The 25049-nt window shown below is 34.2% G+C and overlaps 4 protein-coding genes across 7 annotated transcripts in view; 1 reads left to right on the top strand and 3 right to left on the bottom strand.

Moving 5' to 3' along the window:
* Positions 1-3732: 3732 nt before the first annotated feature.
* On the bottom strand, positions 3733-5055 carry LOC116336993. The gene is made up of 2 exons (XM_031761262.1): positions 4549-5055; positions 3733-4481 (listed from the first exon to the last, which is right to left on the bottom strand). The coding sequence occupies exons 1-2, from the start codon at positions 4904-4906 to the stop codon at positions 4354-4356; spliced, it is 486 nt and encodes a 161-aa protein (XP_031617122.1). The 5' UTR covers positions 4907-5055; the 3' UTR covers positions 3733-4353.
* A 1706-nt stretch (positions 5056-6761) lies between these two features.
* LOC116337123 (rRNA-processing protein UTP23 homolog) lies at positions 6762-7909 on the top strand. Its single transcript, XM_031761456.1, has 5 exons — positions 6762-6943; positions 7014-7214; positions 7289-7321; positions 7395-7560; positions 7638-7909. The coding sequence occupies exons 1-5, from the start codon at positions 6824-6826 to the stop codon at positions 7886-7888; spliced, it is 771 nt and encodes a 256-aa protein (XP_031617316.1). The 5' UTR covers positions 6762-6823; the 3' UTR covers positions 7889-7909.
* A 41-nt stretch (positions 7910-7950) lies between these two features.
* LOC116337120 (enhancer of mRNA-decapping protein 4 homolog) lies at positions 7951-14322 on the bottom strand. 4 transcript variants are annotated; one of them, XM_031761451.1, is made up of 18 exons: positions 14079-14322; positions 13754-13843; positions 13409-13611; positions 13071-13108; positions 12583-12939; positions 12241-12497; positions 11878-12137; positions 11316-11783; positions 11043-11197; positions 10488-10890; positions 10004-10373; positions 9687-9918; positions 9396-9561; positions 9238-9311; positions 9005-9142; positions 8880-8936; positions 8552-8811; positions 7951-8441 (listed from the first exon to the last, which is right to left on the bottom strand). In XM_031761451.1, the coding sequence occupies exons 2-18, from the start codon at positions 13807-13809 to the stop codon at positions 8252-8254; spliced, it is 3684 nt and encodes a 1227-aa protein (XP_031617311.1). In that variant the 5' UTR covers positions 13810-13843; positions 14079-14322; the 3' UTR covers positions 7951-8251. The 4 variants fall into 4 exon arrangements, with proteins under 4 accessions (XP_031617311.1, XP_031617308.1, XP_031617309.1 ...); XM_031761448.1 differs by having other exon boundaries at positions 13754-14322; XM_031761449.1 differs by having other exon boundaries at positions 11878-12134; positions 13754-14322.
* A 120-nt stretch (positions 14323-14442) lies between these two features.
* The window catches only part of LOC116337121 (rab3 GTPase-activating protein catalytic subunit), a 138210-nt gene continuing 127603 nt past the window's right edge, over positions 14443-25049 (bottom strand). The window contains exons 4-12 of the mRNA XM_031761454.1: positions 16182-16573; positions 15848-15991; positions 15675-15778; positions 15450-15575; positions 15237-15357; positions 15051-15172; positions 14818-14970; positions 14661-14752; positions 14443-14597 (exon numbers count right to left, since the gene is read on the bottom strand). Coding sequence (XP_031617314.1) covers positions 14531-14597; positions 14661-14752; positions 14818-14970; positions 15051-15172; positions 15237-15357; positions 15450-15575; positions 15675-15778; positions 15848-15991; positions 16182-16573 — 1321 coding nt within the window. The 3' untranslated portion in view covers positions 14443-14530. The remainder of the gene's footprint in view (positions 14598-14660; positions 14753-14817; positions 14971-15050; positions 15173-15236; positions 15358-15449; positions 15576-15674; positions 15779-15847; positions 15992-16181; positions 16574-25049) is intronic.

The following is a 25049-nucleotide window of genomic DNA, read 5'->3' as shown; positions in this document are numbered from 1 at the left end:
TTATCTCACTTTATAATTAATCTTGGTATCTCACTAATTGGGTGATTAACGTGTTTGGTAGTGAAATCAAAAAGAAAATTAAAGAGAAACAAATGAATGTGATGAAATTTTTGAATTTTTGCGTTGACTTTGCGATGGATGGTGTGCTGCTGAAAGTGTAAATATAAAAATGGATGTTGCGTCACCAACAACTGTGCTGTTAAGACTGGAAACATAATCAGCGTATCTTTCAACTGTAGTCGATTTTGTGGCGGTCGATATTGGGAAAAGAAAATTAAAATATGCAACAAGAAACTGCCATCTCGCCTATATATTTATACACAATTTTGTATTCCGTTCCGCACTCACACATAAATACATATACACGTGCGCGTAAAATGCCGCCATCGAGTATTGGTATTATGCTTTGTTATTTCTTCTACTTTTATGTATTACACATTTGTATGTTTGTATATACAAAGAGATGGCTTTTAAAAACGGGTTTTCTATGCGGTCGCTCAAATAAAATTCTTTCTTTTCATTTGAATAAACAATTATGACTCCAATTATGACCATATAGGTACACTTAGGTATACATGCACACGCATACAATTTCTACATATGAACACTTTATTTACCCAAATTTTATGCATTTGACCAGGCATAAACCATGCATAACTGTTTACGAACCGTATATGAAACGTACAATGAAGACCGCTTTTGTTATTTTGAACTCTTCTTGCATTTACAATTTTCAATTTTTATCAGCCTTTTGTTCCATTGTCTTTTAAATTTGAAAACCCATCTGAATTTCTTCTATTACACCGCTATTCTGATTCCGAATAAAATAATTATGGTTTATCTTTTTTCTTCAAAAAAGATTAATTTCACTTTCTGTTCTACTACTTAAGTATTAACGATACGCCCAAATGGTCGACAATTAAAATTATCGTAAATGTGAATAAACAAAATTATTTATTTTATATTTTGTAATTTTATATGCATTTCAATCGAAAATATAAACAATCAATAATCGAATTTTTTAATTAATTAATAATTTTAACGGAAATCAATACAAAATTGGAACCAACAAAATATAATAATAAAAAATATATACAAAAACATATTTTTTACATTTGATCATTCGAAAAATGTTAAACAATTTCAAAATTTATTCCTTAAGATATTTATGGCATACATTTTATGGAAAGAAATCAATTTTAACACTTTTCGGCAAAAAAATGAAGCAAACTCAAAAAAATGTACAATTTGGGGTGTTTCCCATATCTGTAAATAGAAAAATGGTATTTATTAATTTAAAGTAGGCAAAATTCTATGTTAGTTAATGGCATTTATACAACGAAGCGATTGATGTTAGCACTTCCTGAAGCAAAAAACTGTTTTCAAAATCTAATGATACTTACAATGGAAAAACGCTCTGTTTGTACTTCCGCACAGCCATCTCAACCAAATGGGAAATGACTTTTTTTGTGCATAACTAACCCACATATTCGGGATAGCAGTTACGTAACAAATGTTACTTATGATTTTATTTTATTGTATGGTATTGTGATGATTAGTTGGCTGCTCTCAAGCGACAAAATTTTGTCAGATGTACCGGTACATCTGACGTGCAGAGTGTCTCCACTTTTACATTTAAAAAGTACATCTGATTTTAGCGTGTAAGAAGTACCAAAAATGGTTCATTCAATTTTCTATTGCTCATCAGATGTACTAAAATCAGTTTTTTATAAGTACCGACTTTCTTTTGATTTATTGTAACAAAATGGTATATAGGAAAGACATTTGGAACAAAAATTGGAACATTCAATGTGCTATATGTTAATATTAGCAGTATTTACAATGAACCGGACGATCTCAAAACATATTAATTTGGTATTTCAAATATTCCAAAAATAAAAATGAATAATAAGACTGCGCTATTCAACAATAAAATTTTCACATGATGATAATAACATTTTATAACATTGAAATAGTTGAAATCAAAATAGGATTTTTGCCCAATTCTGTTCGTAAAAAAACAAAGAAAATGCACTTTCTCGAACGAAATTTCGTTTTGCTTCTTAATAATTTACGCGCCTCTGAAATTCTGTAGATTTAAATAAAATCTCTAAAAAATTTAAAAAAATCTCATTCTTAATTCCAAATATTTTTCAAACAAAAATATTTTTATTAAGTCTATCATGAATAAAATTCATTAATTTTTTTTCTGATTTCCGACCCAAAATCTTTCAAAAAATTGAAATTTCATTGTAATTAATTTTCTTCTACAAAAAAATCAGCCATTTTTGCCTTGTTCATGATCAACATTTATGAAAAATAAAATGTCTTACATCCGTAAGATGAACTTTTCCGCACTGTAATCCACACAAGCGGGGTTGGCGTATATGAAATTGGGAACTTTTTTATGCGAACGCAGCTGATCAGCGCCACCTCACATTAGTTCGAAAAAGATCGAAAAACTGAATTTAATTCTGTAGCATTGAAATGAAAAAGAGAAAAAACAACAACAATAGCACGGCCACACAGAGCTGTACATCTATGCGTGCTGATGCATACATACACATATACGCTTTCTTCATTCTTTCATTCCATTGTTATACGTATCTCACTGGTCAACAGATCTATGTAGCCATGTTACTGTTGTTGTTTTTTTTTTCTCTTTTTCGATTCAATTCATTGTAACTAAATTGAGTTCAACTATGGAATACAAGATGGCACAGATGAGGGGAATTCGCATTTTGTCTCTTCATAGGCTTAGCCGGTTGGATCCACAACATGCATTTATTAAAAATCCTTTGCTCAAAGAATTTACGAGAAAACTGAATCTGACATTAGTTTTACGCAATGTCGGAATATGATGGCGTTTTATTTTCAACCAAAAGTATGTTTTAGCGTAGATGGCGCTGATTTAAATGGACATTTGTATGTATAGACGGTGGAGCCGCCCTCCTCAATTAAACACTGACATGGTGAACTACAGCGTTTCCAATCGTTGGTTTTACGATAAAAATGGGAATATTTGTATCGCAGCCATGCCTATATGATATCGTAATCATGTGAAAACTTTGCAGAGGTTATTTTTTTCACAAAAAGTTAACATTCTGAAAATTTGAAGAAATTTCAATACATATTAAGGGTACTTCCCATACAAAGTTTCGTTTTTGAGCGAAAAATTCAAAATTTTGTTCGGGAGATACCTCTAATATGCGTTGAAATGTCTTCAAACTCTCGAAATGATATTTTTTTGTGATAAAAATAACCTGTGCAAAGTTTCAGCTCATTACGATATCATACAGGCATGGCTTTCATACAAAAATCCAAAATTTTTGACATTTTTGTATGAAAAGTGTGTCGAAAGTTATTCGTATCGCAAAAATAACGTCATATTCGGTTTTCTCGTACCCAAAAACCCCCCATTACACATTTTTGAGTGTTTAAGTATACATTAAATATCACTTTTGGAAGAAAAATTGAATTTTTCCCATGGATGGCCATGGGCATCACACCAGACATGACACTTTACTCTGTCAACCAAAGTTGCTCAAAATCTAATGGTTTCTATTCCTCGGCACCCCCAATCATCCTGTGAAGTCAGATTTTGAATTACTTTTCTTGTTTGAAAGTTATCGTGTTAACAAATTTTTGCGTACAGCGTACAGCGTACAGCGTACAGGGTACCACGCACATACATTCGGACATCGAAAAAACGCTAGATTCGTGTTCCCTGGCTCCTGAAACACCCAGAAAACATGTTTTTTTAGGGTGTTAATTTTTCGACCGATTCCAATACTTTACCTTACACACTAGGTGTGTGCGGAAAAGTAATATGGCGGTAGTACATTGGTTAGACCAAACAATACATTAAATGGTCACGGATGTTAAAGTATATGAATAGTTCCAAATATGGCTTATATGAAAAACCAGGAGCTCATAACATATCCAAAATGTCTGTATGCAATGTACCAGTCAAACACATATTCCAAAAATTGTACATGCGTTGTACTAGAAGATCGTTAGTACGTCTCATGTACCAAAAACAGTATAATTATTGTGCTACGTATTATGACAGCATTACCAATATACCAAAATCAGCACATGAAATATACCGAAATTTGTGACGATTATTATTTGTGCCATGGGTGTACATGAGATTTGCCAAGCCGTCACACAATTTTTCTGATTCACCGCGCTAGCAAAACCCATATACCAATATATCAACGTAAACATCCTATGTACCGCATATATACCGCAAAAAGTACCAAAAACTACTACTTCTTCTTATACTTCTTCTTCTTTTTTCGTCGAATGTACCGAATTTAGCACATCAGACATTCTGTTTTGTCGCTTGAGCTATTCGAACTCGGGCTCGGATATGTCTACGTCGTTATCGTCATCGAAGACGGCGGCATCGGCGTTGATTTGATTCCAATATCGGTTGATTGCAGCAGGTATTGGAAGTCCAAGCAATGTCCATAGTCCTGATCAATCGAAAAAATGAGTCTTTTTCTGCGATCATTCAATCACATTGTGTATCAATATCCTTACCTTTCAGTAGAATGTTCTTAGCAGCCACGACGTCACGATGCCAAGTCACGGTGCATTCGAGGTCTAATTGCCATTTTTTGTAGTAAGGTTTTACTCTTGACATTAGCTCTTCTATTTCAAATGCTCCGTTCAATGTGCGTTGTAACTGTCGATATGTAGATGTATCTGTCTTGCCAAACTTAGACACAATTTTGGTTGGCAACAGTGTTATGGCGTTGGGTATGCAACGACATATCTTGAATTTGGCCGATTTGGGTTGGTTTTGGAATCGGCACATACATCTTGCATCTGTTTGAGATGTTCCCCATTCGTCCACCGGCACGACAACAATGTATGGTCGCTTCATATATGCCTGCATCAGTTTGCGTACACCCGGACACCGCACGTGTTTTTTAATTCTTATCGGGCAATCAGGTGGTACTTCGCCATCAGCACCATGGAATAACAGAGTCGGTTCCTTATTGGTGATCTTGTTCACAAATCCGTCGATAGCTTTGTTGCTCGTAATGTATTTGTCCAAGGCGAGTCTAGTTTAATATAGCTCAGCCACTGTGAACCTTTTGGTGATGGCATCATTGCGTACAGCTCACGATTCTCTCGATCTTGTCTTTCTTTCTCGATGAAATGTTTTGTAAATCGCTTCGCTTTTGCGTTTCGTACGTTTTGATGTGTCTCCCAATGGAACTGCTTGCTCTTTTTTACAAAGTTGATCTGCAAATAAATCGAAAAAAAAAAAATTAGTAAATTCAAGCACAATGTGCATCATCATCATCATCATCCCATATACAACACATACTTCTTTGTAAGTATTGTTGTGGTATTCCAGTTCCGCATGCCTGAATCTGTACCTCCCAATCTTTTGAATTTGCCCGCCTTCAACATGTCAACGATGTCCAATCGACTGGTGCCTGATTGTGTGTTGCTGGTCTCCTTCTTTTTGGTGGAATACTGCAGAGACACAGCAATTCAATCGCTGTTTATCGAAAAGTCAAATTTCTTTTTGCGGCGGACAAACCACCGAATTTTACGCATATAAAAATACTGATTCCATATGTAATCTTTATTCTCGTTGAAAACCTTTTGTGAAATATTTTTGTCACTTGGTTTTCCGTCTTCAGTTAACTGTTTCGGAATCAATTTTTGAGAATACAAGATCTGATACATACTCGAAGAGTCGATTTTGAAGTGCGTACGCCGAAAATCACACATCGGAACTACCACCAAATTGCGAATGCACGGTAGATATTCCAAATCATCGAGCATTTGTTTTCGTTTGATGAACCACTTTCGTTTCTTACCCTTCGGTCTTCTGCGCTTTCTCTTTTTGCGTTTCTTCGGTGGCTCTTGAAGTGCTCGCAGCAAATTAAATTCTTCTATCTCGCGTTGCATAGATAGATACATCGGCACAGCTTTGAACCAATTTTTTGAATTGGTCGTGAGATCATGTAGGTCGATTTCCGGGAACACATTCAACTTATTGACGATGTCATACAAAACTCCGCACCGATAAAGTTTATTTGGGTCACTAGCTGGCACTTTGATGACCTTTTTCAATGAAACAAGGGAAATAGAATAAATTCATTTTTATAAACATTTGTCAACGAGTCAAAAAAAACCATTGTAAGCTTAAATAATATGAACCATTGAAAACTGAGTTCTTTTCATAATTTGAATAAACATTTTCAACATACCTTTTCCTTGAGAATGAGTTTCACCACACAGTCGATGTCACTTGGCAGGTATTTCTCTTCAATGGCTTCATTTGCTTTAAAGAGTTTTTGCTTTAAAGAGTTTTTTGCTTCGGGAAGTGTCAATATCAATCGGTGCTTTGCATTAATGCTACGACTTAAAACAGAATTTTATGCTCTTTAAATTGAAACATACCATTTTTTTAACTATAGATATGGGAAACACTCTCATTGTACATATATTTATTCTGAAAACATCTCTGTGGAGCGGCGATCAAATCAATAATTAGAAAAATAATTGCCTTTTTGTGCGCAATCTTCTCGAGAATACACGTTATAATCAGGAATACAATCAAAATATACGAAACAATTAACTGGTGGCTTAAAATCAATCCCAAATATTGGCAAAGTAACTGCAAACATAGAAGAAAAAAAACAATTCGTATACGTACGCAAACGAATCCAACCCTGCGCAGTACTGAAGCACGTGTAGACATAATTTGACAGTAGTTGTCAAAATGTTGTTGATGTTTCTGTAGTAAGAAATTCATCGCTGCATATCGTATTAAATTTCTTTAATTTTTACAATGAAAATAGCAAGATATAAGAAAGCGCAAAAGACTCTTAGTTTTTATCGAAATAATTTCGGATTTCGAGAACCATATCAAATATTAATTGATGCTACATTTTGCCAAACTGCTTTGATCGTAAGACAATCATTTGTTGTGTTAATTGTTTTGTATCGCCTAACCTCTTAATCTGTGTTTATAATTTTAGTTTCAAATCGGCATTAAAGATCAACTTCCCAAATATTTTCAAGCTGAAACAAGGCTGGTTACAACACAATGCATAATTTTAGAAGCGGAAAGTCTTGGATCAAAAGTGCAAGGAGCAACAAATATTGTCAAACAGTTTTTAGTTCACAAATGTGGTCACGAGAAGGGTCCAAAAAGTGGTATTGCTTGCATCAAATCGATGGTTAGTATTTCAAAACAAATATTTACTTCATAAATAAATGTTTTATTCGCTATATCAACTCCATTTATTTTTAGATAAAAAACAATCGTTATGTAATTGCAACGCAGGTTTGTACTTTACAGTAGAGAGTAGACATATATTTCAGTCGAAAATAATAAAAAACCAATAATCGAATTCTAGGATCGTGAGCTGCAAGAATATTTACGGAAAAAACCGGGTCAACCCATTATGTATTTGCACAAGAAAACACCAGTCTTGGAGCAACCATCTGAACTGAGTCGAAAAACGGTGGAATTTAAATTGAACGAGTCATTCAATTTTGGAACTGCCGATGAGAAAAAACTTGGTATGTTTTTGCACACAAAATACAGTATGATGAGAAACAAGTAAACTAAAATTTGCCAACATGTACCCATTTTTTAGTTGCCTTAAAGAAGAGCGAAGGCTTACCAGTTGCCGAGGATACTAAGACCGATTTGAAGAAAAAGAAGAAGAAAAAGAAACAACCAAATCCATTGTCGTGCAAAAAGAAAAAGAAAAAACCAAATGCAGGCGTTACCTTGAAAAAATCGAGCATCGACAACATTCAAAATAAAACAATTGAAAAAACGAAACGAAAACGAGTCAAAATTCCATCTCATATTAAAGAAATATTTCAGTCAAATAAATACTAACACACGGTTAAGATTTTCAAATTTTTATTTTTCAAATAAGAAATGTAGTTTGATGATTTATTCAATAATTTTTTTTTTAAATGTCCATAGAAATGGTCGTCGAAACAAAATAACATTTTTATGATTTGCTTTGTGTTGTAATCACCTTTAAATCGTTTTATATAAGTTATTTCAACATAAAATGGAAAAAGAAAATAATGTTGTTCTAATAGTATTCTTATATCAAATGTCGAAATGTCCAGAATTGGACTTAAATGTTCTTGAGGTTTTGAAAGACGACAGAAATGTGTAATATAGAGTAAATTATGGTAATGTTTATGTTGTGGTCGATGATTCATTCTGTTAACGCTTCTTGCGCTCGTGTCACATAGAAGTGATGCCAAAACCTTGAACAGCCATAATGAGCACACGAACATTACTGCTGAGTGGACTATGTGGATTGGCCGACAAATAGATTTGACAATTTGATAGTAGATCTTTGAGGACTTTTGGCGAATGCTCTTTGGTGATTTGATCACGCATATTTAAATTGATTATGGCATCGGACAAATACCTAAAGATGATCAGAAGAAAAGAATGAAAAAAATGGAAATTAATCAATAAGTAATGGAACAGAACAGAAAATGGAAATTAATCAATCAGTAAGTATGACAGGACAATTACTTTTGCTTCAGTTCGCTGTGATTTAACATATCGGCCGATATTTGTTGTATCAACGACAATAAGACGGTCTGTTCGAGCGAGCATGGATTGAATACTTGATTAATATCGGCACGCTCAAGGACGTACTCAACCAAATGTAAATCGTTTGCCTGCAATGCCTGATGGAACGCTTTGTTGACTTGACCTTGATGCAACAATGCTTTGATTTGTTCTTGCACATCAAATACACTTGGTGCGGGTGTTTGAGCTTGAGACCGTACCTGGGAATGAATCAGAAATGAAAAATTTAAATAATGGAAATTAATCAACATGTAATAGACGATCATACCGCCATCATCACCGAATCTTCCAAATTTGCCGCCTGTGTTTCGAAACCTTTTTTAATCTAAATATAAATGGAATACATTACTCGTTGGATCGGATATAGAAATAGATCGAAGTGAAATGACAAACCTCCATTTTAATGTTTTCTTTCAGCGTTTTCAAGAGATTCACTTGCATTGTCTTGATATCTTTGTTGATTTCATTGCTAACACGTTGAGTACATACATTGACCGATGCTTCGTTTAAACTTCGCAATTGTTCTGGTACCTAAGGGAAGAAAAGAACGAATAATCAAAAAATATTTGGTGAATAATCGAAATTAATCGAAAAAGAATTATTAAATAATAGAAAGGTTCTGGTACCGTTTGCATAATGTTTATCAATTCAGCATGAATTGGCTCATACATTTTTGTGTAGTTTGCCATTTGGTTGGCGTCTAAAAGAACAACAGACAATATTTTGTTATGAATAGAGAAATACCAGTGAAATAAATATGAATATTTAATGAAATGATAATTACATGCGATGGTTCCCTTATTGAAGGTGTCATAAAGTTGTTTGAAGAGTTCAGCATTGGCCTTTTCGTATGCCGGCAAAATTACAGATCTCATGGATTCAATATAGATTTGTTGCAATCCCGATTTTATGCCATTTACAACGGCATGGCCAAAAATATCAGACGTTTCCTGCAGATTAGTCAAATATTTTAGACATTATTATAACTGTATCACATCATTTTTAAGAAAACTATTAAAAATGCTTATTGCTTAAATTTTTGTTTCCAAAAATGATTGCATTCATATGCACTTACTTTGCTCTTACAAATGTTCGATATATTTTCTTTGATGACTTTATCGGTGATGGTGAGCTTCTGTGCGATTTCAGATTGAATTTGTGCTTTGATTCCATCCAAACGAGCGCCCACGACCGGCAGCAGATGTTTCTGAATTTCTGTAACAAATACTTGCGCCAATTGGCTGCTCAACTGATTGCACAACACCGGACCCAGTCCCATTACAATATTCTCACGAACTTGATTGTCTCTAAAAATCAATTCAAATTATTTATAATCATATGCTTTCTAACTTTTCCTCGTTGTCATGACTTTGATCCATTTAAAATACTAACCGTGTCATCAAGAAGTTTTCAAGGCGTTTGTTTTGTTCGCGTTCGTTCCGTGAAAGATATTCTTCGACCAAACGTGATACACGATGTTCAAGTTTCTGTATATTAATGTCAACATTTTGTGTTTGTTTTGATGTGGCTACAGCGTTCGACTGAGACTTCTTCAAATCAGCCACTTCACTACGAAGCTCCGATAATTGGCAATTTTGCGTCTGTATGATTTCCATCAGTTGATCTAATTTGATGTTAATGTCGTTGATTGTTTCAGTGGCTACTGGATTATGACTGAATGTTTGCATTGTAGTTGGTGCATCTGGCCAATCAATTTTGCTTGGTGCGGTAATAGCACTTGCTTGATTAGCAGATTCGGTCACTGTGAAAAAGTGTAAGAATTTTGTTTTTCGATTAAATCACATTCAAACGTCATTTGACTGCTTTGATTGATATTGTATGTAAACAAAAAAAAAACTCGAAAATAAAGTGTTACCATTGTTCAGAGTATACGTTTCGTCATCGTCTTGATTGCTATTTTTTTCTTCATCGTTGCCATCGGCAGCATCACAATTGTTGCCGCTTGCATCTGTATCGTCTTGAATATCAATGGAATTACTGTAGAAGTCATTAATGCAATCCGAACCCTTTTGTGAGAGAATCTCTTGCACTTCACGACTTGGACTTGAACCACCGGAAACGCCAGTGTTGAGCATTGATGCCGGTGGTAATGGGGGCACAATTTCCGAAAGTTTTTCATTATTGCCATTATTGCTTTCCTCGGAAACCTGTTGCATTAGTTGTACTTTGTCAGATTCGTCGCTGCCTTGCTTGTTGTTCACCAAAAGTAGTGGTTTTTTGGAGCTCTCCACTGGTTTCTCACCAGCCAACATACGTAACTGAAAGGTAAGTTTGGACGGATTTTTGGACCATTGTCCAGAAATTAATATTCAATAATTTTAAAATGATTTGTCGTCTTGTTTTATTCACTCAGAGTGCTCGTCCTCACATATATTGAAAAAGTCCCTGATATATTTCAAAGTGTACTTACGGTTGAGTAAACCTCATTGCTGACGCCTTCCGGTGTAATTTTACCAGATGAATGGAAAGAATCTGGAGTAAGCAAGTTTAAAGCTGATGATGGTTTATTTATTTCACCCTTGCTTAGTTCAGTCGTTTTGGTCACATTTGACGAATTCTCCGTACCTAAGGGAAGAATTACAAAAGAAAAGAATACAATTAATTTAAAATAATCGACAAATAATCGAAAAAGAATCAATAAGAATTAATTAATAATAGAAAGGCAAATGCCAACTCTCCGTACCACTTGCACTACTGGCCGAATCAAGCAATGCCCGGATTTGAACATTCGATTTTGATACACTTGATATTGAACTTCCCGACGAGTCGTCTTGCGAAGACGATTTCGTTATACTCAACATTGAGGCCAAATCGTTTACCAGTGCTTCCTCTTCACGATCATTATTTCCACTATCGGACAGTACAGATATAGAGCTACCAACATCAGCATCTACACTCAAAGAAGGTTGATACAGCACATGACATTCTTGTACGCTTTTCGGTTGCACCAAAAACAAATGAATCACAACACAGTATCGATTCAAGTTGTCTTCGTCATAATCATCGAGATCTTCGAGTAAGTAAACATCATTGTAAGCGCATTTATATTTTCGAACAGTTGCATCAACGATATTAAATGAAAGAATTGGGGACGACACCGGAAACTCAGTGATTGATTTTATAAATGCATACGGTTTTGTTCCATTTTGACCTTTTTGGAGGAGACATACAGAAGAAAAAAATCGAAATTATAATAAATAAATGAAATTGCAATAAATGATGGAATCATTTTTAAGTAGTCGTACTTCCATTTTGACCCACTTCGGCCACATCGGATTTGGCATCTTCTTCTTGTAAAATTTGCATCACATATAAATTTCGACTTTTGGCATCAGTTAGTACAAGATACGATGAAGTCGGATCGATTTCTGTTTTGAAAAACATCGGTTTTCCATCTGATGCTTCGAATCGAATGGTTTGTAAACATTCCCACGACGAACAGCACCATACTTTAAATTCAGTATTGTTATCACTTGCCGTAATGGCATATTTCCAAAGGGAACTTCTGAAATTGATATAGAAATTTATAATGTGTGCGTCGCACAGATAGAGTGAAAATGACATCTCTGTTTACCACGACCTAAAATTGCAATATTGTCAGTATTTACCCAGCTGCAGATTTGGTGTGATCATCCAAAAAGAATAAGCCAGACACAGGTTTTTTTTCATGTGGTGTCCATTGATGCAAAAGTCGTGGTTCATCTTCGTTGCAATGAAAATAAACTTGATAAAAGCGAATATCACCGTCTTCAAGGGTTATAGCCAATGTCGTTCCGTCTGGAGAGAGTGAAGCATCAGTTATAGCAGAAACTTCATAAAATTTCAATGAGCCTTCGGTTATATCGTTGGCATGATGTGTTCCGATCTAAAAACGTGGACCAATTTATAAGAAATTCTCAATATTGGAAAACAAGGAAAAATCGATGATTCAGAACATTAAGTCGACTTACGCCATAATTGTCAACAACCGTTCCAACATTGTAACATTGAAAACTGGTGCCACGTGTCCAAACCAACAGTTTTCCAGCATCATTGTCAGTTTCTGTTTCATTTTCTGGTACATACGGGCACCAATTGATTTTGTCAAATTTTGACACATGGCCTTCGACTGGATCATCAATTTTCAGTTGCAACGTACAAATTATGTTGTCGTTGATGGTTTCGATTTTGTGAATATGTAGTGCGGTATTTTCAATGGAAGCCAACATAATTTGGGATTTCATGTGGGCAAACTGCAAATCAAGTACTTCGCTTGATTTTCCGCGAATTAAAGCGCGCGAGCCTGTATTTGGATTAGCAACGCGTACCTAAGGGGAGAATCACAAAAGAAAAGAATAAAATTTAAAATAATCGATAAGTAATCGGAAACTAATCGAAAAATAATCGTAAAACAATCAATAATAATTAAAAAGTAATTTTTAAGTGATTTGCCCCTTACGCGTACCATTCCTTCGATGTTCCCCTTTTTACCAGCCACTGTTGAACAAACAAACAAACCAATTGAAATTAACAAGCTATTTTTGCTATTTAGTTTATGTGGATTTTGACGTATAATATACTTAAGAAATAACTAATATCTCTTAACGACCAGAAATTGCAACAAATCATATAGTTTAACATTGGCGACATTTTCAACGCTAAAATATGGCAAACATCAGAATGCAGCTCAAAATGTATTTTGAGTACATGAATCTATGATCAACGCTATTGTTTTTAAACAATCTTTATCGGCTTGCTTTTGCTTTTTAGTTTATGTGAAATTCGAATAATAATTACCCTTAATTGCATACGCAACATATTTTCCATCAAGATGTACTGCAATCAAACGACCGATGTAATTCTTCACCTCCCACTTGTAATCGACGATATTTTTCAATTTAATTTTCGAGCTACCGTGGTCGTGCGATCCTGAACTGCCTACGACAACTACACTAGCACCATCAGTTTCGTATGCGCTCTGTTCTCCCCCATCAAACGTACTAGAAACAGAATGAATTCAATTGATTATTTTGATGGAAATAAAATTTTCTGAACATAAATCGCACAAAAGATAATAAACAAAAGTAATAAAAATACATTTGAAACGTCAATTCAATGTTGAAATACGTTTTTTCTACGTACACTTTTTTGAAGGTTATGTTGTCCTTAGCTGCAACAATTTTCGGTGTATCCATCATTTGTTTGCAAATATACTTGTAGAAATTGAATAGTCTGAGTAAAAATGAGTTTGCCGCTGAATCAAAATACTTCGAATGAACTAGTTCGGATATTAAAAAAAGCAATGGCATGCCCCGAAGAACTTTGCTAGTTTTTTAACTGATTCCACTTTATTAGCGAATGTTAACTTTTTTTGCAATTTTACTCTGTGCCACTAACAGCGAATTTTATGCATTTTCACTACAACACCGGCGTTCAAAAAGAACAAGAAAAAAAATAATTGAATTACCTCTAAAACACAATGCACGAAAATATTCGGTGCGGTTTTTGGTGAAACGATTTCGTTTTCGTTGAACGCCGTTCGTTAACTCGTTTATGCTTACAAATTTATAAATATACAAAGAACAAATATATTAATTGTATCGTGTTGGGGCTTTTTTTACATAGAGCCTGTTGTATGAAACAAGCTATAAGCATCACTTTTTCTTTATTTGACAGTTCGACGATGCGCTTTGATGACGTATGAAGGTTGTCTCAATTTCAACATTGTTTCAATGTGGCCATTTTTGGTTGTGCGCCTTGCTAAATGTCAAAATAAATTCTAAATTTATTCAACTGATCGTTGTGAATATTGGAACAAACAGATTTCTTAGTATTTTTGAAAAATGTTAATGCATTTTTTTATTTTGATAAATTTTTAATTGGATTATTTTTCTTATATCAATGCATGTGCATATTTAATTAGAAGAATTTGATGTCATGTGAAAAAGCGCCGCAAATTCGGAACTCTTCTGGTTTTAAAATTATGCTGTAAACATAAAAAAAAAACATTTGATAAAAACTTTAATTTTGATTCTGAAATTGATCGTACCGTAAAAACTGTGGGCCTCCCGTACCAATTGCATGAGATGTTTGACCACAAACACGTACAGTGAATTCCTTTTCAACGGCTTCAGGCAGAGTCTATTCATACATTAAATTTTCCCATTTAGAATTTTCATTTGAATATTCATTCGAAATCGACTTACAATTGGTATATTTTCCAAGTCTTGCAACTGTTCACTTTGCGCCCGTTTTACTTGCGTGAACAAGCGTAAGATTTGTTGTGAAAGTGGTCCGAATGCACCTTCTTCCAATTGAACTTCATTAGCGCTCAGTAAAGATTTCAGTGCATTGACATCCTGCAATACAATCATTAAAATCGATAAGAGATAAATTATTTGAAATAAAATTATGGTAGCTGGAACGAGCAGGAACTCACATTGTCTTCAAAATTCTCAACGTTTGGATATAGTTTTCGAATGACACTGTAGCATTTTACCACCATATATTCCGTATTTGTGATTTCCATCAACATATTCTCCCATTTTTGCTTCGAATTTCCTGAAAAATAAAGATTTCAGTTGAACAACAAACAATTACTAAGGGATCAATAGCTTTGACTGACCTTTTGTTGACGTTGTATGACTTATCCAAGCATCGCGCGATAAGCGACAGCACAAATGTTGCAGTTTTTCCATTGTTTTCTCGTAGTTTGGAATAATTGAAGAGAATTTAGAACTTTCCTCCTGGAATAAAAAAATAATAATTTAAAGGACATTTAAAGAATTAAATATATTAATCTCTAGATTAATTTGATTTTTATAGTGGTCATTCTTACTCTGACACGTAAAATAGAAGCATGGAATAGTGGAACAATACAAAGTTGAACGATTTGTCCAATATTTCGTGTTTCAAGAAAATGTAATGCTTTCTCGGCTTCGCGAGTATCATCAAACAGACGTCTCTGAAAAAACACATCAAATTAAAGTCCATCAACATCAAACTCAATCTAATTTTAAAGGAATGAAAAATTAAAAAAAAACTGATTCAAAAACGAACAAACCTGGCGTCGTGCTGGAACTGGTTTGGCGGTATTCCACACATTTTGCCATGTATTGCCTGGTATAAGCATACGCGAGCTCAATCGACCTTGGCTACTGTTCGAATCTATGTGAAAAAAAATCAACGATAAATTCTGAGTTTATTCGACAATGTATATTTTATTCAAATACTTACCATCGATTTTTATATTGTCTTCTTCAATCCAGTCACGCGGCGAATACCACCGAATAAAGTCTTCAATTTTTCCGTTTGGATTAGCTGCCTTAAAACTTTCCATATCCGATAATAGTGATGCGCTCATTATTTGTGTTCGAAGCTCTGTCGAAGATCAACAACAAAATTCAAAAGCGATTAAAATGTTCAAACTAAGCAATTGCCATGTATATTGTAGTTTAAGTTTTTGCTTTTAATTCGCATTGTGAACAAGAGTTGTTTGATAACATAATGCTGTCGATAGTCAACGTAGTGAGTGCTAGAGTGAGTGACTTAGTAAAGAAAATTTGCTTACCACTTTCGGGACCCAATTTCAAGAGAATTTCAGCATCGTCTTCAAGTTGGTCTTCTGTTTTTGGAACTGGCTCTTGTGTTATTGGAACGTACAAATATTCATCGCTATCGATTAATTTCATATCGTTGAGTTTTGACAATCTGCCTTCGGGCTTATTCCATGGTAGATAGTCTTTGGTTTGTTCGCCAACATCATCATCGTTAGTTGCATCACAATCAAAGAATTCATCATCGGATTCGTCGGAACGTGAGTCCATATTTCGTTGATTGCTATTGGCCATCGAATGTGACAAATTTCCCTCACGTATGCGGCGCCGATTTATACAAATGTTCAACATTTGCAACTTTTGATGTAACAGACATGTTCGTGGATCAGGAAAACCTTCTGCAATTCTGTAAATAGGAGCAAAAAAAACGAGAGAATGAGACAAATCATTCAAAAAATCGAAATGCATCAAACTGAATACACTGAGTGCATCTTTTTCTCTTAAATTTAATATGTATTTCTTTTCGGATATATGCGTTAAATGGATTCAAAAGAGATAGGAAAAGGCGAGTTAAAAAAACTGCAGCATTGGTATGTAGCCAACAAAAATATCGAAAAATTGGTTCATTTATTACGATCCATGTGGAATTTAAATTTTTCGTTGGCATGTGAATAGCAAAATGGATTGGGGCGTCATTGGAAATGCTTTTAAAATAGATATGCGTACAAGAGCTTAAGAAACATGTAGTGTGAGGGAGGCAGTGTGTAAACGAGAGGGAGAAAGAGCATGCATCGATTGCGAAATATAATTTTGGCAACAACAATTGTATGTATTGGTTCGCTGCAAGCGTTACCGGAATATTTGAACAATTTTATGAATATTGGTGGGGTTAGTTGGTTGTTTGCAAATCGATTCACCCGAAAAATGCACTTTAGAGAATTATTTAAAGTCAATATTTTGCACTCGAAATTTAACGCATACCAATTTGAAACGAACAACAAATATTGAGAAGCTCTTTCTCCGTCCACTTTTTTGGCTGAGATAAATTGGTGTATTGTTGTTGATTTTATTCTGCTATAAACAAATGCTTTACGGAAAAAATATTTGAATTATTTTGCTTGCAATATGTATGCAGTGCCATGCAAAGCAATGCATAAGCATATGTCACATACAACATCCAAAAAATGGTGACTGAAAAAATCGAGTTTTTCAAATGAAAAAAATGCTTTTATCCCAACTGAACAATTTTTTCCCCTCAGAAGGAAGGGTCACTCTAGAAAAAGTGCAACAATTTTTGCTTTTCGACGTACATCGGAAAAAATAGCACACAGAGACACACACACACACACACATCGAAAAGAACAACTTGATGGAGATAAAGTACAAGTCAGAGAGAAATTAAGTCGCTCGGGGGATTCTTTTGTTTGTTCATGCAAAGTTAAACTTTGCTACTTCTCACATAATTGTCACATAAAGCTGCATTCAACAGATCGTTTTTTTTCATGTTGTTATTTCCATTGCTTCAGGGCAAATGCATCCCATAACTTTCATACATACCGACTACTTTTGTTGGCCAACAAATAAATTCATTGTATTCGTGTTTTTTCCGCTTGTAATTCCATGCTTCTCAAATGAATTCCAGCAACTTTTTTTATACGTTTTTCCCTCAAAAATATTCTTTTCCCTCATTGGAATGGAGATTCGATATTTCAAAATTCGAAAAATGTTCGATCAATAGAAACGATGTACCATGCAAACATATATTTACAAAATGCAGTACAATATTTTAAACTGAATGCAGCAGGTTATTGAAATTGGTTTTTATTTCGTAATGTGATACGGCTATTTTATTTTTTAAAAGAACAATGAAGTCAATATACTGCTATATACACTTCAGAAGAGAGAGAGAGACAATATATGGATGATGTATGTTTTATTGCTAATTTTCTACTATTGAAATGAATATGAAGTTTACTTCTATTTTTAAGAAATTTCATTTATTTTGGCAAATTCTTGGCTATAGAATGCACCGGAGCGATCTTAACAATAGTGTGTGTAGTGTTGGATTTAAGTGTATTTCTCGTATTTTGGAACAAAATATTGGACTTGTATATATACCTAGGGGCTCGGAACATGAAAAAAAAATCAAAATAAACAAAGTTTTGACAATTTTGTATGAATGTGGTGTATAAATGGAAAATATTGAGAATATTTTGAATATTTCTCATATTTACGTAATTATTTGTCATTATTCAGCTCGTATATGGCACCGATGTAAAACACACACAACACAAAATAAAATTAATAGTTGTTGTTTTTATTATATAAAAAGAGATTTCAGCCTAAAAAACTTATATTTCTTTGATAAAAAAATAATTTGACTGAAGAACATCAAAAATATATAGGTAAAAGTGTTCTAAGCTTGTCTGATTTTATAAATAACATTCCACAAAATGACATACATCATTTGCCGCCATTTTCATATTTAAGATAATCAAAATATTGGGAATATTCATGATTATTCACAGTATTGTTCACACTCAAAATGTACCAATATTCGTGAATATGGTGATTATTATTGTTTAAACTCAAAATATATCAATATTTCTGATTATGTGTGTTTTTTCATCAATAAAAAATACTTCCGAGCCCCTAGATATATACCATACTTGGTATGATGAAATTCACTGAAAAAGGAATACATATTCAGACATCGACATTCACCTGTTTTTCAACCGGCGAATGAGAAATTTCGACAGCAAAGAGCTTCAAATTATTTCTTGAAGCACATTCTTATAAGAAGCTCATAAGCTGCATTAAAAATGAATGGAGAAGAAAAAAGCAGGAACTCGAGTGTAAAATGTGTGCAGTGTGTTATACTAGGGGAGTCTCTCACTTTTCTCAAGCATGAATATTTCAAGATAAAATCGATATTATCGAATAAGATTTCAAACGATATTTTCAATGAAAGCTGATAAAAGCAGTTTAGAGCAATATTTGTCGATTTTTGATGGATATTTCAATGCCAACTTAACCTGCTATACCGACTTGTCATGTTGATGGAGTACTAGAATATGTTATTAAAATTTTCTGTCTATTTTTCTCAACAACTAAAAAAATACGATATATTTTATCAAAATATTTCATTCAATTTCATTTACATTTTGTGGGATTGGTGTTCAAAATATTCGCGAATAGTTGAATCAAAATGCTAGTCAAAAAATAATATGAATAATATAACCTCATTTTATTATATATAGCAATGCAATTGTGTAATTGAAAGTCTAACACAAAATGCCTAGTAAATATGTCTAATTGTGTTAGACTTTCAATTACACAATTGCATTGCTATACATAATAAAGTGAGGTTATATTATTCATATTATTTTTTGACTATCATTTTGATTCAACTATTCGCGAATATTTTGAACACCAATCCCACAAAATGTAAAAGAACTTGAATAAAATATATTTATATTGCAAAAAATATAAAATATTTTGATAAAATATATCGTATTTTTTTAGTTGTTGAGAAAAAAAGACAGAAAATTTTAATAATATAATCTAGTACTTAATCAACATGACAAGTCGGTATAGCAGGTTAAGTTGGCATTGAAATATCCATCAAAAATCGACAAATATTGCTCTAAACTGCTTTTATCGGCTTTTATTGAAAATATCGTTTGAAATCTTACTTATTCGATAATATCGATATTATCTTGAAATATTCATGTTTGAGAAAAGTGAGAGACTACCCTAGGTGTTATATTTTCTCTGCTACATTGTGCAAATTGCTAGAGATAATCAAAAGCCTGGATTCCCCTTCAAATATTCAGACACAACTTGGGTACACAGTAAAATCTTTGCGTGGTATTTAGCTGAATTGGTTTTTATTTATACGAACAACAAGCAATTTAAAATGAATGCTTAGGAAAATACAAACACCACAACTTTTACTGCAGCGAACATGAGTAGCATTTGCTCGACAAGGAGTCGATTTACGTTCATCTTAAGTTAAAAGTAAAACAACAATATCAAACATATAAGCATACATTCATACGTTGACAAACTTTCTCAGTTTGATCGTTGTCTTTGGCCAAGATGCTGCTACATATATGTATTTTGTATATATTTACATGTGTTTTAGATGCTGTAAATATGTAAGCGTGTACCAGCGATTAGAAGGAATCATTTAAGGTGTTGTGGGTGATACATGGCTTCGAAACCTATCTCTATCTCTTCCTTCTTTTTTTTTTTGCTCGCTCACACTCATTCCCACTCGGTCGCATCTCTTTGCCCGTATTTCGTTGGAAACATAATACTTTTGGCAAAGTTTTTATTTTCATTTTTTATGTTTCCATTTCCATACAGCAGGTTTTATTTGTTATTGTTGTTCTTGTTATTGTTGCTCGACTTTTTGTTGCTCGACTATCAGCGTACTGTGGCTCATATGTAATTTATGGTAAGCAACTATCAAATCGATTCATTTTGAAGAAGAAGTGAAAAAAGCATTTATTTTAATGTCATTCTGCACTTGGTTTCTTGAAATTGCGCGTTCCATACGACATTGTACTCTCTATGATATTGTGGTTTATCGTACATGTTAAATTCTAATTTTCCTTGTTTACAAAAATGTTCATTTTACTTTGTTCTCAACAAACACACACACACACACACACACATGCACATACTCGCGGGCAAGTCTACAAACGGCATCCATTCATACTTTCAAAAATGTACGCTTTTTATAAATACAACAGAATTCATAATATGAATTCAATGTACGACGACGTTTGTGTGCTTCTTGTCGTTTTGCAAACATTTATGAAACCAAGTGAAAGATTTTCTTATACAAAACAAATGCATTCATATTGAATGTTGGGTTGTTGGGTTCCGTAATCGTTTTTATTTCGTTTTTTTTCTCATTTGAACCAAAGAACACCTTTGCCGGAATTCCTCATGGTTATCATGGATATATTGTTGTAGCGCCTGAATTCAAGCAACGATGACACCACTCATGTGCAAAACCATAACCGAAAAAGTCAAGAAGATTTGTTGTTTGCTATGCATATGCATATCATATATGTATATGGCTTTTGAATATCATGTATTTTCTTTAGTATACATTCCTCGCGTAAATACATTAAATTTTTTTCATTAATAAACCTTTCTGTCCTTTACCCAATAGTATTTCTGCATACGCGTCGAGAGTGGAAAGTTGGTAATACGGCGAGCGCATTTTCATTCTTCTGGGAATTAAAGCGATTTTCCATTACAAAGGAAATAACTTTGTGCTCTTTGTAATACAACACAAAGAGTACGCAAACGTTTGGCAAAATCGAGAATGAAACTAAAACTCTCGAGTCTGCTACTTCAGGTGCTATTCCAATTCATCGACATTGTCATAATGAAAAACTATGATCGAAAGAGAATTGTAGAGAATGGGAAAAATGTAGAAAACGAATACAGCTGACGCGTTGAGTTTATATTCTGGCGGAAAATTGGGTGATTACATAATGAAAGTGGAAATGGGCGCGCACAAATTATTATTTTGTTAGTTTTCAATGAATAATATGCGCGCTATGCTCCCCATTGCAAAAGGAGTGTGCATTGTGAACTAATTCATGACTCTTTCGTTTTAACGTATTTCGCGATTGTGTCAAATTCCATTGATTTTCCACCAACGATCCTATCCATTGGTAGATAGATAGATAGAGAGAGAGAGAGAGAGAGAGAGAGAGAGAGAGAGAGAGCGAGATAAAGAGTTAATAGATAGAAAGGCGAGCTAGGCGACAAATGACACGAATGATGTGAAAATTGGCCAAATACCAATGATTGAAATTAAAGATGATCGATGAGATCGAGCAATCAGATTTTCGTTCACTAAATACATTACACACGTACGAATGGTCGCATTTTTTTCCTTTCAGATTTAATTTCTACTATTGTCGCCGTTACATGGTCGTCGTTCACATTGCTACTACTGGCTGGTCGTAATTAAGAATCAATAGCGAGATATAAAGAAGAGAAACAAAAGAGAAAAAATAGGCATTTAGCGTAAAGTGTCGACGGCAGATGAATAAAAAAATATTCGTTTTTTTATTCACACTTGATTTGAGAGGTTGTAGATTTTTTTTATCGTATTATTTGTAACAAGTCAATATTCTAATAGTGCTTTTTTCTTATTGTATGCTTGCATATAATTCGTGATTGTTCTTGTGCACATCGACTTAAATGCAATCATGTTGATGGTTCACAATACAGCGTGAACACAAAAAAAATATGGGGTTTTCTTTGTCGTTAGTTTGTTGCACAAGTACAGAATAGTATGCCTTGCACAAAGATGATGAGTCGACAAAAAATGTTTCGATTCATCCCGAATCATGAAGTGAGCCGCGTACGCCAAGTGGTTGAGAACGTGAGAAAGTGTACGACATTTCAGGCTATCAAGTGATTTCATTGTACCTTTTTTCAATTTAATAGAAAATTTTTTACTTCATCTCTTAAGACTGGCTATAGTCATTGTACTCAATTTCAAATACTATACGGTCATTGATGTTGTATAACTTTGTTTCGGAAATACAAAACAATGTGTTAAACGACATTGAAATGCCGTATAGTAATCGTTAAGTTGTCAGTTTTTGTTGAGAGATTTGCGTGAAGCGGAAAATATTTTTTACGTACTTGTATCGCCAAACTCACTGATCTACCAGCAACACACTACTTTCGGAAACAGCATTTTAAAACGCGTTTTCATAGCATTCATATTAAAACAGATGATTCGAATTCACTGTTTAAAGACAAACATATTCGTAGCATCGCAATTGTTTGAAATGCACGAAAATCACTTTGTAACAATGTAATGAATACCGTTTTTATTGCCTTCAGTGTCTGACCTTGCAAATTTGATTGTTATGGCTGTTGCTGTTATTGACCATTTTCATTTGCCGATACGTTCGGAATTTTCTTTTCAATTTAAAATTGCATGACAATGCGTCATGTGATTTTAATCTCTTGAAGCGAATGAATTCGTTCGTTTTTTTTTTTGTGTTGATAGCGGTTAATTCTTTACATTGTTTCAGTTTGATTAGTCGACGCATAACGAGCGAGAATCCCAATCTAGACAATGACAAAAATGTGTACAACAACGTTGATGGTGCAAACAAGAACGCAAAAATTTAACACAGATATAAATATTTCTGTGACGAAACTTCGTTCGATACAATGTACGAATGCGAATGGTGAGGATATAGAATCTAGGGGAAATGATCTATTCGCGAATGGACAAAATTTATTAGTTGTATGATAAAGTCGTCATTTTGGTGAAATAATTCGCATACAATTCGCAAGCTAATCGCAAAAAGTTATCACAATCAAACTATATAATATACGCTTGCAAACGAACCAAGTGAATAGCGGCGACGCAAGAAAACGAAGTGAGTGAATAGCAGCAACGGATAACATTTTTTCTTTCGTTCGTTGTCGCTATTCACTCATTTCGTTTTCGTGCGTCGCCGCTATTCACTTGGCCCGTTTACAAGCGTTCACAATTTGATACATACAAACGAAGGGCAATCGCACTTTGAACACTGCAGTTGTGCTGCTCTCTGACATTTATAAGTTCAACCCTATGTAAAGACATTGCTTTCCTCTTCTTCTTCATTTACATTGCATGTGCGTTAATAGCAGCTTAACTTTGAGATACCAGGTGGCATACATTGCTTTAAATTGAGTGCGAGCAGAGCGTGCATACAAAACATAAAAATTTTGCAAATTGTCTCACGTTCATAGCGTTTTGTTTGCGAATTGTTTTTTAAATCACAACTTTACTGGCCCATCGCTTACAAATCATTTCGCATAAAATTCGCAAAATATCGAATAATTCGCTATTTTCTGATCGAGATCCGATCCCCTAGTATAGAATGGATGGTCAGTGGTGTGTGTGTGTGTGTGTGTGTGTGATGATTGCAGCTGAATGCATTTTTGCGATAACATATTATGTGTATTTACCCTGTGTCCATTTGCACACTCATAGACAGACACGCACACTTACACACACACACTGTCCGACGTAATATTCCGGAATACGAAACAAAGGCTTTGGCCATGTAATGCCAAAACTCAGTCCGGAATATATCATTAGAGATGGATTGCACGTACATGTAATCATGTTGCAATATCACGTTGTTGAATCTCGAACTTTTGTTCATTCCACTCTCACTCTGTCCTGCATACAAAGACAATATGCCTAGATCAAATGCGATGCCATAGTGTGAGCAATAGAGATAATATTGAATTGGTTCAGTGAAACGTGAAATTAATAAATAAATCGACGTCGAGGATTGATTTCACTTTTTCAACTCAATCAATGGAAAATCGATATTCGATTTGCTGTGTATCGTGCTCAAATAATTACTGATATAATTTGCATTTGCGGCTAGTGGATAAATTAGAATGCGATCAATATGGTTTTGAGAGTTAGCCCGGGCCTTATGCTCACTCATGTAACCTTTGAGCTAACTACGGAAAATAACTTTGTTATCTTCGATGCTAGCGACACCTTCACGTCCGACTGAATGGAAAATAAAAATGTTGCTCAGGGGTGTAAGTGCTGAAAGCCCCAGATAACCCGTTCCCTTAAATTTTAGAGCCACTGTTGCGGACATGAAAATTCTTCCGATTTACTATGGGGTTTTGTTACGTGGATGAAACCCCTTAAATTTTCGACCGTGACCATAAATGGTTCGTGTGCAGCAAAATTTCTGATGCTTAAATGCACATGTATACCTTTTTGTATATCGAAATGGATAAATTAAAAATCGTACCAAAATTTCCGAAAACCTTACTAAATTTTCCGAAAACCTTACTAAATTTTCCGAAAA

The sequence above is a fragment of the Contarinia nasturtii genome, unplaced genomic scaffold (assembly GCF_009176525.2).
Source record: "Contarinia nasturtii isolate CC-2019 unplaced genomic scaffold, AAFC_CNas_1.1 Cnas_scaffold_220, whole genome shotgun sequence".
NCBI classification, from domain to species: Eukaryota; Metazoa; Arthropoda; class Insecta; order Diptera; family Cecidomyiidae; genus Contarinia; species Contarinia nasturtii.
Note: the sequence above shows the minus strand (reverse complement) of the source record. Positions and strands in the feature narration are given on the sequence as shown.

Bases quoted from the DNA above. Each gene is read 5' to 3' on its own strand.
- LOC116336993 (XM_031761262.1), bottom strand. From the start codon at position 4,906: ATGCAGGCATATATGAAGCGACCATACATTGTTGTCGTGCCGGTGGAC. The intron at 4,482-4,548 runs GTAAGGATATTG...TCGATTGATCAG, and splicing joins TAAGAACATTCTACTGAAAG to GACTATGGACATTGCTTGGA.
- LOC116337123 (XM_031761456.1), top strand. From the start codon at position 6,824: ATGAAAATAGCAAGATATAAGAAAGCGCAAAAGACTCTTAGTTTTTAT. The intron at 7,215-7,288 runs GTTAGTATTTCA...ATTTATTTTTAG, and splicing joins TTGCTTGCATCAAATCGATG to ATAAAAAACAATCGTTATGT. The intron at 7,561-7,637 runs GTATGTTTTTGC...CCCATTTTTTAG, and splicing joins TGCCGATGAGAAAAAACTTG to TTGCCTTAAAGAAGAGCGAA.
- LOC116337120 (XM_031761448.1), bottom strand. From the start codon at position 13,920: ATGCCATTGCTTTTTTTAATATCCGAACTAGTTCATTCGAAGTATTTT. The intron at 10,891-11,042 runs GTAAGTACACTT...CTTACCTTTCAG, and splicing joins GCAATGAGGTTTACTCAACC to TTACGTATGTTGGCTGGTGA. The intron at 8,812-8,879 runs GTATGATCGTCT...ATTCATTCCCAG, and splicing joins AAGATTCGGTGATGATGGCG to GTACGGTCTCAAGCTCAAAC.